The 17,047-nt window shown below is 36.1% G+C and overlaps 1 protein-coding gene across 1 annotated transcript in view; it reads left to right on the forward strand.

Moving 5' to 3' along the window:
* Nucleotides 1-17,047, forward strand: part of KPNA3 (karyopherin subunit alpha 3) — a 91,380-nt gene that overhangs the window by 48,004 nt on the left and 26,329 nt on the right. The window contains exons 2-6 of the mRNA XM_082859642.1: nt 2,435-2,479; nt 13,443-13,532; nt 13,726-13,755; nt 13,842-13,894; nt 14,034-14,129. Coding sequence (XP_082715768.1) covers nt 2,435-2,479; nt 13,443-13,532; nt 13,726-13,755; nt 13,842-13,894; nt 14,034-14,129 — 314 coding nt within the window. The remainder of the gene's footprint in view (nt 1-2,434; nt 2,480-13,442; nt 13,533-13,725; nt 13,756-13,841; nt 13,895-14,033; nt 14,130-17,047) is intronic.

Below are 17,047 nucleotides of genomic sequence, written 5' to 3' on the forward strand. Positions count from 1 at the left end.
TAACTAACCCCCTGTGAAGTGTGGATTCCTAATTTAGAGTACTTCAGAAGTTAACTCATCACTTCTATCCAAGCTGAAGTAGCACTTTAATGGAAATTACAGTGTAGCAGTAACTTGATCATATTTTGGAGGAGATAGGCTGCCTGGGTCTTTTTGTTGTGTACTATCTTATAACAATTTGTAAACAATTAAATGTAATAGTTATTGCAATGAAAATACTTTTTCTTCTCAGCTCTGGTAACAATTGGATTAGATGTTTATACAGGCAAATTTTGACAATTGGTGCAATTCTAATCTTCAAGTGAATAAAGACAGATTTCTTTACAGAGTGATCAAATAACACTTCATTACTATTGGTATTTGATTGCTCAATATTTATTACAGTTTGTATGATTAATTTATACATAAAGCATTCTCTGTATTGATAGTGTTGAAGCCTAAATGCAGAAACATATTAAATATAGAATTAGATTCAGGGCTCTTTCTTTGTACTATTGAACCCTATTAGTGATAATAGTTTTATCAGTGCATCATTCCATCACATTAAATAAATGTTACTAATTTGAATTTTGTTTGGCAGTTTTGTTTATATTTAATATATATCTATATTTAAGCACGAGTTTATATCTAGGTTAATATTTCAATATATTTAACAAAGTTTGTAATTTGGGTTCCATGGGATATTTTTTCCCTGCAAAGAGATTAATTTATCACTGCAGTTTAAGAAAACTTGACAGAGGTACCATAACAAAAGAATCATTAAATAAAATAATAACATACTGAATCTAGCAGTATATTAAAATAATAATATACCATAACATGTAGCCTTTATTCTGAAAATGTAACTATTTATCATATTTGCATGTGTAATAAAGTAATCCATTACATCACTATGTCAAGGGGAGAAGGGATATCTAGTCATTTCACTAATTCCTGTTAAGACATTCCTGATAGAGCCTCTTAGTAAATTGTAGAAGGATACTTCTTTATCTTTTGATACAAAATATCTATCCCAAATTTATTTTCATTTTTATGTGATTTTAAGGCCATGACAATGAGGCATTTACTTTTTTTAAACATGAATCGTTTGCAATAGAATACATTAGTTGCAAGCATCAAATATCAGCTCTGGCTGACCTAAGAGCAAAACCGTAATTTATTAGAAGAATATGAGGTGGGGGTTCCGGGCAGACCCTGCCGACTCAGAGAAAGAAGAAGCCTCTAGAGACGGTGCACCTGCAGATGGAGCAAGGTGGTGCCTGCCCACAGGGCCCTGGGGCTCCATCCCCAGGAGAGGCCGGGAGCCGCTCGTTAAAGTCGGGGGACCCCTACAGGCTTTCTTACCTGAGGACCAGGGACGATGAGGACGACCCAGCAGGGCTGCTGTGAGAAGGGCCTGCCATGATGCTTTAGAAGTGCTCAAAAGGTGTCCTGGACCGCTGTGCCCCCGAGGACCCTGCTTCCTCACCAGTGTGGACTCTGAGGTTCCCAAACTGCTGGCCTGGAGCAAGACTCCTTGAAAGGATTGCCAGTACTCAGCGTCTCTGTTACCTTTGCTGGGTGCTTTTTAGAAACTACGGCGGCCTTCCCACCAGGGTTCCACCCAAGCACTTGTCAGGGTTTCTGGTGGCTTCCTTGTGGCTTGTCCGCCGTCGGCACCTGGCCTCTGGGACACGCCTTCTTTGGGTCTCCTGTGCTCCACCCCCAGCCCGGCTGCCTCTTCCACCTCCTCTGGCTCTGTCCTGGGGCCCTGCCCCTGTGCACTCACCACTTGGGGTCCCATTGTTTGAATTACTCTCTGGGTGTTCTCTGGGCCCACTACTCTTCAACTTTTCTATTTCCATAATAAAAAGATGAAAAAAGTAGAAAAGTAAAATAAAAGAATATGAGGTGGTTCAAAGAATGAGTTACGGACACCAGGTAACTAGGAACACAGCAAGTTCAGGATATAGGCATGGTTCACTACCTTGTCCAAATGCTTCCTTTGGAAATTAATGTGCTTTTTTTTTTTCTTTCCATTTTGCTCTAGGTTTAGAGTTATAGGGGAGAGTTCTGCTGGCTGAGTTTAAGCTCATGCCCTGTTTTTGCTAGGAGAAAGTGAGATGCTTTAATAGATGGTTCCATCAAGACTGTACACAATGGAGAGTATATAATTCCCCATAGAAACCTGGGTGCAGTTAGGAAACGGGGATGGATCCTAGGCAGCCAAGCTCTACCTCCCACTCCCCACAAAACTAACCAACAGACATCCAGTAAAATAGACAGGAGTTTTGGCTTTTTAACCTCCTGTAGTTCATCATTTAAAGTCTAAAACTGATTAATCCTTAAAAATAGAATCTTAAACAAATTTAAATCTTAAATGCCAGAGACCTTAATTTATGTACTAGCAGTATCAATATTTAGATACTTATGAAATTTTTGTTTTTCTTTTTAGACAATGCGAAGACACAGAAATGAAGTGACAGTTGAACTGCGAAAGGTAAGAGTGATTTGTGTTTAATAAAAAATAATTAGACTTTTTCTGATGTTAAAATTTTTTATAACTTGAATAATGAAAATATTATGGCAAATTAGTAGGCATCCCTAAAACTACACAGCATAAAAATATATCATTAAATAATTTATAATGGTATACATTTATAGAAACTTCCATTTATTGAGTTACCAGGCACTGTGTGAAGTACTTTACCACTGTCATTGAAATTCTCACAACATCTGATGAAGTTACTATTGTTTTTTCTTAATAACCTCTTTCTATGTGGGCTATGTGCTATACAGAATTCCTCCACCTTCCTCATGTAAAAGTTAAATGTGCTTGTTAAAGACACTTTAGAAAAATAAAGTAGAATAATCTTATATCTTACCAATTGAATGCAACTACTGTTAAAATTTCTTTTCTTCCATTATTTTTGAATTACCTTCATTAGATTGTATTTTCATGCAAGCAGATTTTATTTTAAGCAAATTTTAATTACCAGTTAACAAAGTACACATAATAAATTCTGTCTATATACATGTACATTTAAAAAAATAGATTTGAAACGTATTTCTAAATCTTTGTGTTTGTCTTAGATTAGATTTTCTTGATCTAATTCACTCCTAAAACTCATATATTAAATTATCATCTTGAAACTTTTCAGTTTTAGAGGGAAAGAAGGTCTTGATTCTGAGAGTACACACTCTCTCAGTGAGTCACTAGAATCAAATGGACCTGTGCATTTATTTACTCAATAAGTATTATCATACCCACTTTGTGTTATTAATTTTTACTCAACATCGATGTTATGCTCCTTGGTATAGTATATAGTTCCTGAGATCCATTCTCCTGTACCCGCTCTGCTCCATTTTTTATTAAATTCGAAAAATACTTGCTAATCCCATGTTCTTTCAACTCCTTAACTTCATGGATACTTACAGATTAACATCAGTGCAAGTTTTTTCAGCTCCTTGGGTCATTTGGACCAGAGAAGTGAACTAAACCTTAGCTTAATAAAGTAAGGTGAGCTCCTTGCCAGTCGTAGCACTTTGGACTTAGCTTCTTTTTCTTTTCTTTTTAACTTTTTATTAACATATAACACACCTACAGAAAAGTCAACACAACTTAAGTGTACAGCTTGATGAATTTTCACAAAGTGAACACATTTGTGTAACCAGCTCCTAGATCAAGAAAGAAACACTACCTGTATCCCAAGGCCCCTTCACAGTTTCTGCTTTCCCCCAAAGGCAACCATTATCCTGATTTCTAATATTATAGATTATTTTACATATTTTGCATATTTTGAACTTTATATAAATAGAATGGTGTGTATCCTTTTGTATCTGGTTTTTCATTCATCATGTAAAGATCATTCTCTGTAATAGAGCTGATAGGAATAAAATTGGAATTAAGTAATTATTCATTTGTTGTTATCTCTTCACATTACACCAGCTCTCCCCAGATGTGAACCTTCACTTTCCCTTAACTTTTCATGCTTGGAATACAATTCTGAAACTTTTGTATTGGTCTTAGTATTACTCAGAATCCTCTCCTGTTTTAAGCTTTTTCGCCCTTCTGATATGCTTATAAATCTAAGCTATTCACTTATATTTATATTTGGTGATTTGTTCCTTTTATACTTGTGCTGCCCTCTGTATTTAATTTATAGAATTAAAATTTCTTGCTTATCAGAGTACATCTCTCTTTTTTTTTTTTTTTGCGGTACGTGGGCCTCTCACCGTTGTGGCCTCTCCCGCTGCGGAGCACAGGCTCCGGACGCGCAGACTCAGTGGCCATGGCTCACGGGCCCAGCCGCTCCGCGGCATGTGGGATCTTCCCGGACCGGGGCACGAACCCGTGTCCCCTTCATCGGCAGGTGGACTCTCAACCACTGCGCCACCAGGGAAGCCCCCAGAGTACATCTTTCTAAATATTCACCTTGGTTTCTTTAGAGACCGCTTTCTTATCTCCTCTTTTTTTTCCTTCTGGATAACATTATTTCCTTTCCAATTACTATGATTAATTCCTGAAAAATCCTTGTGGGAGGATCAAAATAAAATTAACTGAAGAAATCTCAAGCAGTTCCTTATTTCACATTTCAGAATTCCCTAAGTAAGCAGCAGAAAGTGACCCTTTCCTAAAACAAAGCCTATACTTCAAAGCTTAATTGATTTTGATATAATTCTCCAGAGGTGTGTAGAGCCCTTCAAAAGAAGATTCCTCCACTCTTTATGGTCAGAGTGTCTGCCTCTGATTTCAGCCTTGCTGTCTCTATTGCTCCATTGAGGAGACAGTCACAGCATTGTTATTACTGACATTGAGATTCTTGAAAATACAAGAAAGAGAGCTAGTTCCCAGTTTCTTAGATGAGCTCTACACACTTCTGTTAGATGGTAAGCTTCTAAAGTGAAGGTAGTAACCATACTCCCTGACCCAGCCCCGACCCCCAACCCCAGTACTCCCAGGTCTCTCTCCTAGCCCATCCCAAAATGCCCAGTCAAATTCTGGACATGTAGTTGGTACTCATTACATGCTCATGTTCAAGAATTTAATTGAATTATGATATCTTAAATTTTTACTTAAATTTAAATCATTTATTGAAGCTTTAAGAAAAACACTTTAGATATAGAACAGTGCTCAGAAGCACTGATCTGTGACAAGTCAGGGAGCTTGTGTCAAAATGTTAAACAAGACACTGCTTCCTTTACCACCAAAGTCTTTCTGCCTAAATAAATGAATAATGGAACTAAATGGTGTGTTTATTTTCACAGTTGATTACTAACACAAGTTCCTTATCTTGTTGTAACAAACCTACAACAAATAATTTGTTCGAGGACATTTAGCCAGTGACCATACTTCGAATAACACTGATACTGATCTATAAAAATTGAGGGTAAAATCTAGTTATTAATATGTAGTGCTTTACTGGCCTCAGACTCTTTTTGTTTGAACTCTTTTCTTTTGTCTCCTTGATCTCTTGCTTTCTTATTTAATTAGGCCCTTATGCATCAACATTTACACAGAAGTCTGTATTTCTGTTTTATATCATTTTGAAAACAGAATTACATAGGAATTAAATAATTTGCATAAAGTCACACAGCTGAAAAATGGCGGAGCTGAGCTTTTAACCGTTATGCTATAATGCCTCTCAGTGTAAATGTTTAAGTGAATAATGCCTTATAAATTGAAAATTGATCCAAAGCCTGTCACTGGCATTTATAACTTTGGCACATTGTATTAAACTTGATATAATCTTCTCTTGGTGATTGATCAGTCAGATATGCCATAGTGCTTTACTGTCATTAGATCTGGGATTGGGGCAGGTTGAGTTCTTACATAAAGAAAAACACCACCAAAATGCCCATTGGACTGATCAGATCCAGTACTTGTTTTAGCTGTCTGACTTAAGTAAAATATCTCTTTTTAAAAATAGCCTAAAAACAAAAAAAGCCTAAATTCCCCATATTAACAAGCTAAAGAGGAAGCGTCATATGGTCATATCAATTGATGCTGAAAAAGCACTTGACACCCCATTCCTGATAAAACTCAACAAATTAGACATAGAAGGGGATTACCTGGACTTGATAAACAGCATCTACAAAAAACCTCATAGCTAACATCATACTTAATGGTGAAAGACTAAATGCTTTCCCCCTAAGATCTGGGAACAAGACATGGATGTCCATTCTCACCACTCTTATTTATTGTAGTGCTGGAAGTTCTAGCCAGTGCTGGAAGTCAAGAAAAAGAAATAAAAGACGTAATTTGGAACAGAAGAAATAAAACTCTCCCTATTTCTAGATGACATGATTATCTATGTAAAAAATGCTGAAGAAGCTCGGTGCTTTGTGACCGCCTGGAGGGGTGGGATAGGGAGGGTGGGAGGGAAGGAGACGCAAGAGGGAAGAGATATGGGAACATATGTATATGTATAACTGATTCACTTTGTTATAGAGCAGAAACTAACACACCATTGTAAAGCAATTATACCCCAATAAAGATGTTAAAAAAAATGCTGAAGAATCTAGAAAAAAGTTTCTAGAACTAATAAGTGAGTTTGGCAAGGTCACAGAAAACAAGATCACACATAAAAGTTAATCACTTATATATGCTAACAATGAGCTTACAGAAACCAAAATTAAAAGCACAGCGCCATTTATAAGCACTCCAAAGAACATAAAATACCTTGATATACATTAAGAAAACATGTATAGGATCTGTATGCTGAATATTATAAAATGCTGAGGAAAGAAATCAAATAAGACTTAAGTAAATGGAGAGGCATATACTGTGGTCATTGACTTAGTAAAGATGCCTGTTCTCAAGTTTATCTGTTTTCAAACTCTCTCCAGGGTTTTTTTGTAGACGTAGACAAGCTTATCCTAAAACGTACATGGAAAGGCACAAGCTCTAGAAGAGCTAAAATAATCCTGATAAAGAGTAAAATAGGAGCAGTTGCTCTACGCAATATTAAGGCTGCTAGAATAGGTACAGTGATGAACACTGTGTGGTACTGGCAGAAGGATAGACATCAGTGGAACAGAGATAGAACCCAGAGATCAGCCCATACAAAAACACCCAACTAATTTAATGGATGAAGGATAGCGTTTTAAACAAATGGTACAGTACTAGAACAATTGGACATCCATAGGCAAAAAGAAAAGAAAAAGAACCTCAACCTAAATCTCATACCTTATACAAAAACACAAAATGGATCCTAGATGTAAAAGTAAAGCATAAGGCTTTTAGAAACAAAAAATTGGAGGAAAATCATCAGGATCTAGAACCAGGCAAAGAGTTCTTATACTTCACCACAAAATCATAACCCATAAAAGGAAAATCGGATGTTAACAAATTTAAAAATTTTGCTCTGTGAAAGCCCATGTGAATAGGATGAAAATACAAGCTAGAGACTGGAAGAAAACCACATATCCATTACAGGACTGGTATCTAGCATATGTAATGAACTCTTAAAGCTCAGTAGTAAAAAAAAAAAAAAAACCAAACAATCCAATTAGAAAATGGGTAAAAGATATGAAGAGACATTTCATTAAAGGAGATATACATGCTGCTGCTGCTGATTAATGCATCATTAGCCATCAGGGAAATACGGACTAAGACAAACTAAAAGCATGTATCAGAGTGGCCAAAATAAAGAAACAGTGGTAATACCAGATGCTGGTGGGGATACAGAGAAGCTGGATCAGTCATACATTGCTGGTGGGAATGTAAAATGGTACAGACACTCTGGAAAACACGCAAACTACTGATAGAAGCAGCAGCTTGCATAAATTTCCAGAGAATTATGCTGGGCAAAAAAAGCCCATCACAAAAAGATTATATACTGTACGATTACATTCATAGAATATTTTTCAAATGATAAAATTTTGGAAATGGAGGACATATTAGTGGTTACTGGGGGTTGGTAGGGGCTGGGAGGTGAGAGGGCATTTTCTGGTTTTGGAACTGTTCAGTATCTTGACTATAATGGTGGATACAAGAACATATACAGGTGATAAAATTGTATAGAACTAAATACACATAAACACACATACAGTGAATGCAAGTAAGACAGAAAATCTGAATAAAATCAGTGGATTGTATCAATGTCGGTGTCCTGGTTGTGACATTTTACTATAGTTTTGCAAAGTGTTACTATTGGGGAAACCTGGGCAAAGTGTACGAGGGATTTCTGCATTATTTCTTACAACTGCATGCAGATTTACAATTATCTCAATAGAAGTTTTAATTAAAAAACCCTGAATTAGTAAATTAGAATCCATTTGAAAAGAAGAAAAGCAGCCATTTGTTAAGATCAGTTAAGTGATTCTTCAGGAACAATAATTTGTGTTAGGTTGTCAGATTTTTACCTGATTGATGAACAAGTAATGTTTTTTTCCCTCCAATTTTCAGTTGAGGTATAACACATTGAGTAGAGTGCCCAAAATGTAAAGATAATATATAAACTCCTGGGTGAATATTCATGTAACCACCCAGCAGTAGTATCACTTCATAAATGTTTATATTGAGGGGAAAATCTGTCTTGTGAGCATTTTTTTTCTACCTCTTTAGAAGCATTTAGATGCAACCAGAGTTGGACTACATCTTAAAAAAAGCAAGCAGTAAAATATATTTAAGAAACAGTCTCTGTAGCCACCACAGTCTCAGCTCTGCAGTCTCTGGGTTCAAATCTTAACTGATATTTCCCAGGTATATAATTTAGTTTAGCCAGCTTCTCTGTGTCCCCATTTATTCATCTGTAAAATAAAGATTTAAGTTTTACAGGACTAGCACTAGATAAAGATTTAAAACAATGAGGGTATTGCTGGATAAAAACAAATTTAATTACTTATTTAAGTTTGAAGTGTGGCTGGTAAATAATTATCTGTCCTTCATCACATATGTAAGAAGTGACTGCTGACTTGTTCCACATATTTAGGTATGGGATTGCAAGCCACTTTTTCAAGATGGAATGAAAAAGAAGAACTTTATATAGAGATTAATAACAGAATTTGTTAAGTCAAAAAATATTAGGTCAAGTCATAAGAAATTGCCTGTAATTAAGCTTTTTGATCTACGAAGTGGCAATTCCATGTGGTTCAACCAAATGTCAGAAAACAGAAGATCTAAAAAGTATTAAATACATACATGGGATAATAGATTAATAATGGATTTCTAAAGAAACTTTAAAATGGATGTAATGTGTGTGTATGTGTTTGGAGATAAGGTAGGTGTTGAAACTAAGCCAGTTTCCATATCCTCTGAGCTCCCCTCCCACTTGACAAAAGAAAAAGATACCTTTTATAGGTGCTGAATTTATAGTACAATCTCTAAGAGGGTAAAAATCTCTAGGTGACAAGCAGAAGGACAGTTTAAGTTCCTGGTTTTGGTGACGCCTCCTTTAATGGTTAATCACATCACCAGAAACCTGCCCAGAGACTGATTATCTTAACTTGGGTTGTACATATTTTTTTGCTGAGAGTGAAGTATGATTTTCGTGCCCTAGGGTGCCCCAAATGGACTATGTTAGGATGTTTTCAGTTCAAATATGAAGGTTGTTACTTAATTTTTGATAAAAGAAACAACTTACTAAGAAGGTATAATAATACTAAACTTGTGTATGCCCAAATATATGTAAGTCAAAATCGACAAAATTACAAGGAGAAATTTGTCAAAGACATAATCATTGTGGGAGAACTTTTGTCAACAATAAACACACTAGTTAACAGGAGGTAGAAAGGTATAAATAGCTTAATATGTGAATATTATCTAATAAACACATATAAACCCCATGCATATTTGAAAATTGATTTTGTGATAGTATAAAGCCATAGTTGCTACCCTGTGCAGTGAGGTACCATGGGGCTCCATAGTGAATCAAAGGAATACCTTGGGATATTCTAAATTTTTGTGAGAAACACAGTGACACTTAACATTTCAGATACCACAGAATCATTAGATCTTGAAATAGCTCACAATTTAAACATTAGATTGCACTGTTTTTTTCAATCACATATTTTGTCTGAGTGAAATAAAATTATTTTCTTTCAACTTCTGTGTTTTTCCCCCAAAATTACTATTAAGTTGTTTGGACCTAACCACCTGATAAAGGAAACTGTGGGGTACTTCCTTTGGCTTACACTTAGGCCTATAGACTGAGAAACTTCGGGAAACTCTGGTATAAAGTAAATGTCAGCTAATTTCAGTGTTGTTCAGACTTCGTTCTCTGATCACAAAACAATTAAATGAGAAATCAGTGAATGAGATAGTTACAAAAACCTCATAATTGTGGGAAAAAAGTAAGCACTTCTAAATACCTTGGGCATCAAGAAATCCTAATGGAAATTAGTTAATACCAAGATATGAACAATAGGAAGATGCTACATGTCAGAACCTGTGCAATACAGTTGAAGTGTTAACTTTACAAGAGAAGTTTATAGCAAGTAGAGAATAAAAAAATAGGAATTTAAGGGACTTCCCTGGTGGTGCAGTGGTTAAGAATCTGCCTGCCAGTGCAGGGGATACAGGTTCGAGCCCTGGTCTGGGAAGATCCCACATGCCACGGAGCAACTAAGCCCGTGCGCCACAGCTATTGAGCCTGTGTGCTACAGCTGCTGAAGCCCGTGCGCCTAGAGCCTGTGCTCCGCAACAAGAGAAGCCACTGCAATGAGAAGCCCACCCACTGCAATGAAGAGTAGCCTCCGCTTGACACAACTAGAGAAAGCCTGCACACAGCAACAAAGACCCAACGCAGCCAAAAATAAATAAATAATTTTTTTAAAAAAGTACACCCATCACTCAGCACCCAGCTTCCTTGATTCTTAGTATTTTCCGATATTTGCCTTATTCTCACTTTATCTCTGATCTGTGTGTGTGTGTGTGTGTGTGTGTGTGTGTGTGTGTGTGTGTGTATGTGTATATATATGTATATATATATATATAGTGGTGTGGTGCCCCCTTACACCCTTAATACATCATTAATACATCAGTTCATACACCTTTCAACATAACCACAGTGTGTTTGTCAAGTTCACGTAGATAAATTTCTACTATCCAGTCCTTAGGCCCCCACTGATAGTTTGCTAGTTTTTCCCAATAATGTCCTTTATAAAAAGATCCAGTCCAGGATTAGACATTGCAGTTACTTGTCATGTTTCTTAAGTCTCGTTCGATCCAGTTCTTTAGTCTTTATCTTTTTTTTTTTGCGGTACGTGGGCCTCTCACTGTTGTGGCCGCTCCCGTTGCGGAGCGCAGGCTCAACGGCCATGGCTCACAGGCCCAGCCGCTCCGCGGCATGTGGGATCTTCCCGGACTGGGGCATGAACCCGTGTCCCCTGCATCAGCACGCGGACTCTCAACCACTGTGCCACCAGGGAAGCCCTAGTCTTTATCTTTTATGACTGTGTATTTGAAGAGTACAGACTGGCTTTTTAATAGAATGGCAGATTTGGGTTTGTTCGACTTTTCTCAGGTGGTGGTTATTACTACTACTACCACAACTATTATTGTTATTATTTTGGTCAGGAGTACCACCAAGATGATATTGTTTTCTTGGTATATCAGACCAGAAGGCATACCATGTTGATTTTTCCTTTACTCTTTTTTTTTTAATGTATTTGAAAATTTTTTTCTTTTTAATTTTTATTGGAGTGTAGTTGATTTACAATGTTGTGTTAGTTTCAGGGGTACAGCAAAGTGAATCAGCTATACATATACATACACGTATATCCACTCTTTTAGATTCTTTCCCATATAGGCCATTACAGGGTATTGAGTAGAGTTCCCTGTGTTATACAGATTCTTCCTTTACTCTTTTTTTTTGTCACCTTTAAAAAATATATTTATTTATTTATTTATTGTTTGGCTGCATTGGGTCTTTGTTGTGGTGCGCGGGCTTCTCGTTGCAGTGGCTTCTCTTGTTGTGGAACACGGGCTCTAGGTGCATGGGCTTCAGTAGTTGTAGAACACGGGCTTAGCAGTTGTAGCTCACAGGCTCTAGAGTGCAGGCTCAGTAGTTGTGGCACATGGGCTTAGTTGCTCCGCGGCATGTGGGATCTTCCCGGACCAGGGCTTGAACCCGTGTCCCCTGCATTGGTAGGCGGATTCTTAACTACTGCGCCACCAGGGAAGACCTCTTCCTTTTCTCTTGATGATAACCTTTGCCACTTGGTCAAGATGCTGTCTGCCAAGTTTTTCCTCTATAAATTAATAAGTATTTTGTGGGGAGCCACTTGGGACTATAAAATGTGAATTCATGGATTTTCATATTTGTGAGTTGCCTTAATTTTTAAATAATGTAGAATTAATTATTTGAGTAGTTACTAAATAAGTATGCTGTGATATAATTTGAAGTTGGTAATCTCTTAAGGATTAACATATACATAAGCATCTGTTTAAACATGCTTACTTGTACATAGCACACAAGTAGATGTCATGCAGATAAGCCAGTAAGCTTCAGATGTCTATTTCTAGTTTTAATTTTCCTATTTGATCTGAATTTTAACCTCAATATCTCATCAGTAGCTTTCTATTGTAATCAAACACTTCTGTAAATATTGTTTTGAAGACTAGAAGGTCTTGAAATTTTAAATTGAAAAGAATCTTAGATATCATTTAGTCTTTTATCTAATTTATTTTGACTTAATCCTATAGACAAACTAAAATCTTAGAGGAAATTTTGGTTTAATCTATATATTATGTAAAATGGCACAGGTTGCCATTACAAACAGTTGAAATCCCATAAAATGTAGAAGTATCATGCTGTTGCAAAAGCCAGATAGGGGACTTCCCTGGCGGTCCAATGGTTAACACTGCGCTTCCACAGCAGGGGGCACAGGTTCAATCCCTGACTGGGGAACTAAGATCCCACATGCTGTGCTGTGCAGCCAGAAAAAAAAAGAAAAAGGTTAAGATGATTAAAAAAAACAGAAAAGCCAGATAACAAGAGTTAAAATCTGAGATTATAGCAAATAGATAGCATTTATGCTAATGAATTCCCATTCCCCCCACTCCCAACAAACATACAAACCTTAACATTTGAGAAGTAAACTCTTTTTCATTAAGCTGACTTCTGAATAAATTGCTTCAGGCAACCATTAGCAGGAAGTTGAAGAAAGCTTGCATACTTAGTTGAAATATATTTGCTAGACTTTTATGATAATAATTTAAATTTAAAAATTTAAATCTTCATTACAGATTAGGAGGCACAGTATTGGTCAAAAGAGTTGGTGCTTAATAAATTTGGTGTCTGTGTATGAATGCTGGCCTTTAAAGCAGTTAATTTTGTTATCAAATCCAGAATGTGGCCTGTCATGGGTTTGCAGTATACACATTTAATTCATATTATCCTTATGTAGAGATTTTGTGTTTGTTTCATAGTTGCCTGATAAAGTTGAAATAATTTTAGTGGATTTTTCATTAACAGCAGCCTTCATGACTTCTTAGCTATTTATTGGTTGTCTTTCAGAACAAAAGAGATGAACACTTACTGAAAAAAAGAAATGTTCCACAAGAAGAAAGTTTAGAAGATTCAGATGTTGATGCTGATTTTAAAGCAGTAAGTTACTTTGTTCTTATAAGGTGTTTTAAAAATAATTTTTATAATAACCAGAGAACTTCATTCTCAATCTAAGACCAGTTTTACAATGATAATTAAGGTATATTAACTCTTATCTTTAGTAAGTAGATTATTCAATAAATGTAATTTTGCTATTAAACTCTTTGCTGAACTATCTTTTTTTCTTTTTAAGCAAAATGTAACACTAGAAGCTATATTGCAGGTATGTTATTAATTTAATATTTTCATTTTGAAGTATTTTGAAATTGATTTTTTTTTAATTTCTGAAATTTACATTTGGTGTTGTAGAATGCCACAAGTGATAACCCAGTGGTCCAGTTGAGTGCTGTCCAGGCTGCAAGGTAAGTACTGATTTGTCCAGAGAGAGAATTAGGTGTCATGCCTAGGGTGTCTTAGCTCATAGTCTAGAAGTAGTACATTGTTATTTCTGTTCATAGTTTGAAAATTATAGCAGTTAATTTCTTATATTTCTTTTTCTAGAAAACTATTATCCAGTGACAGAAATCCACCAATTGATGACCTAATAAAATCTGGAATTTTACCAATTCTAGTGAAATGTCTAGAAAGGGATGATAAGTAAGTATGGATTTAACTCCCTGTTCACTTTTTTCAGCTAACTGAAAATTTGTGATTATTATTTAACCAGTGGTTCCATTTGGTTTTGCATTTATCATATTTGTCATTTGTCATGTATTTTAATGTAATTTTCTTATTCTGTGATCATACTCAGAAGACCTAAAGTTCTTCTCCTTTTAGTTTATGAAGTGTGTGTATATTTTCTAGGAAAATTTTAGCGTCTGTTTATTGTGTATTCTAACTTATCTCAAATATTTAGTCTTTATTTGTTAGTTGGTTTTTTTTAAGTAATATTTTAAAACAACCCAAATAGTGTTTGAGTCACTCTTTCCTTATGAGTCTATATATAGATTAACCTCATGACTTGAGTCAACATGAATGGCTTCCAGAACTGAGTAGCTCTTTCTTACCCTGGGAATATTCCAGCTGATCTGCTGATACTCTGAGAAGTCTTTAACAGAACTCCAACCATGAGTAGTTGTCTATCATCATGGTTTTTATTTGTGGTAAATTAAAAATAAGAGGGCAGATTATAATTTTCCAGAATAGAAAGGGAAAAACACCACTTGGTATCTTTTGAGGTACTGGTCCCATTTCTGTTAGTGTTTAGAGAGATCTCGGCGTGCTATATCTTAAACTTCATCAGTTTGAGGTAAGTGGGGAGAATGTAAGTTTCAACTCCAAAATACATTAAAACAAAGGCTAATTTTGCATTTAAGGGATGTTTAGACTTGAGATATTTTGTTAAGTGTTGTCTGTGAGATTTTCAGGTGACTAGATAAAATGGTGATATATAAATGTTTCTACTAAGGGTTTGCATTATTTAAAAATACTTCCTTCTGCTTTGATTATGTGCCACAACCATCCCTCCAAAAGCCCTTAACACTTTTTTAATACTGTTATATATATTTTCTATAACAAGATTTATTTAAGTAAAAATAAGTTTTATTTCAATTGTTAAACAAAAATTCTATTTACCTCTACTTTTAAGGCCCTCTTTTTGTTCTTGATTTGCTTTTCTTTCTTCTTCTTCTCCTCCTTCTCCTTCCTCTCCTTTTTTTTTACTTTTTGGTCTTTGGCATGGGCTCATTTGTGTGGGTGTATCTGTGAAATACAGAATATATACAGAAGAATATGCTAAAATGTATGCAGACCTGTGTAACTACCACCCAAAGTAAAAATAGAAAACTACCACTAGTCGGTGGTCTCGATCTGACTTGATGAATTTGTCATGGGAAATTGTGTCATAATCTAAAAGCCCCATAGACTTTGGAGCCAAACAGACCTTGGTTTAAATCCAGAGTTTGTTGCTGACCAAAACCCAAGTAGCATTTGAGCCTCAGATACCTCATCAATAAAATTTAGGTGGTTGTGAGGAATGAAAATAATATAAACAAAACACTATACAATATCAAGCATATAATACGTTTTCATTTATTATTTACTTATTGCACTCATTATTTATTTTTTCTCTGTCTTCTCTTTTTTTCAAATGACATCTGAGAAGACTTTCTCTAGCTTTGTAATTGTATTTTTTACATCTTTATGTTTTCTCATTTAAGGCCCTCATTGTCAGTATTTTGCCAAACCACCTAGCGTAGTTTAATAACCCTTTCTTCTTCTAGTCTGAGACAACATAAACTGTCTCATCATCTTTGATCTTATCATCCCTTTATTTCTCCTCAGCCTCGATACCGTCTTATTTCTTGCCTTTTGCCAAAGTTCGTCATGTAGTTCTTGTCTGCTCCTTCATTTTCTCATCTGTTCCATCTTTTTAACCTCACCACTTTCTGTATCGCTGACATTTATTCTCCTTAAAACCTTTTCCTTCTCGGATCTCTCTACCCTTTTGATATTAACAACCTCACTCTCTTTCTTTGATATTTACAGAGTTTCTCCTAAGTCCCTAACCTTTGGCTCCCCTCGGTTTTTGCTCACTACCACCCCCTCCTACCTTGGTATTCTATTTAAAAGAATGTGTGTTTTTCAGCTATCTATCCTAACTTAATGTAGATAATTTCTTACCAGATTTTTCCTACATTGGCCTTGAACCTTTTTTATCTGTTCTGCATGGACTCCAACAGTGTTTTTTTTACTTCACTTTTCAGTAACACTCTATACTTAGTATGTCTGTAGAATAAATTTCAAGTTCTGAAGCCTGAGATTTGAGTCCTACTCCCCATACCACACACACAAACTTAGGTAACCTACCCTTCCAGTTTCATCCCATGTTATATTTTTTCATACCTTCTTGGCTTTAGCTCTCTTGATCCCTTCATAGTCATCTGTACACATCATGATCATCCCACCCATGATACTTTTATTTGTATTTCCAGCTGTCATTGCCTTTCTTTCTTTATCCCTCTTTGAAAATCTAGTTCAGTTTTCCCTTTCTTTGTGAGGTCTTCCATCACCATTCCAAATTATAATGATCTAATCCTTTCAGCAAAATTATGTAGCCTTGTAATATCTCTGGTATGTAAAGCAGATGGTGTAGTGGAATAAGAGCTTTAAGACCTGTCTAGAGGTTGTGGCAGTGATTCAACTGAGATGATGAGGGCTTCAGCTAACATAGTGATATTAGGGATGGTGCTATAAATATAAGAAATATTTAAGAGGTAAAATTGACATGACCCTATTGATTAGATGTCTGTGGGAGAGGAAGGAGTCAAGGAAAATAATGACTGACTAAAAGTTGCAACTATCGGACTTCCCTGGTGGTGCAGTGGTTAAGAGTCCGCCTGCCAATGCAGGGGACACGGGTTCGAGCCCTGGAAGATCCCACATGCTGCGGAGCAACTAAGCCCATGCACCACAACTACTGAGCCTGCACTCTAGAGCCCGCGAGCCACAACTACTGAGCCTGAGTGCCACAACAGCTGAAGCCCGAGCACCTAGAGCCTGTGCTCCATAACAAG

This window comes from Leucopleurus acutus (genome assembly GCF_964270905.1).
Source record: "Leucopleurus acutus genome assembly, chromosome: 18".
Lineage (NCBI taxonomy): Eukaryota > Metazoa > Chordata > Mammalia > Artiodactyla > Delphinidae > Leucopleurus > Leucopleurus acutus.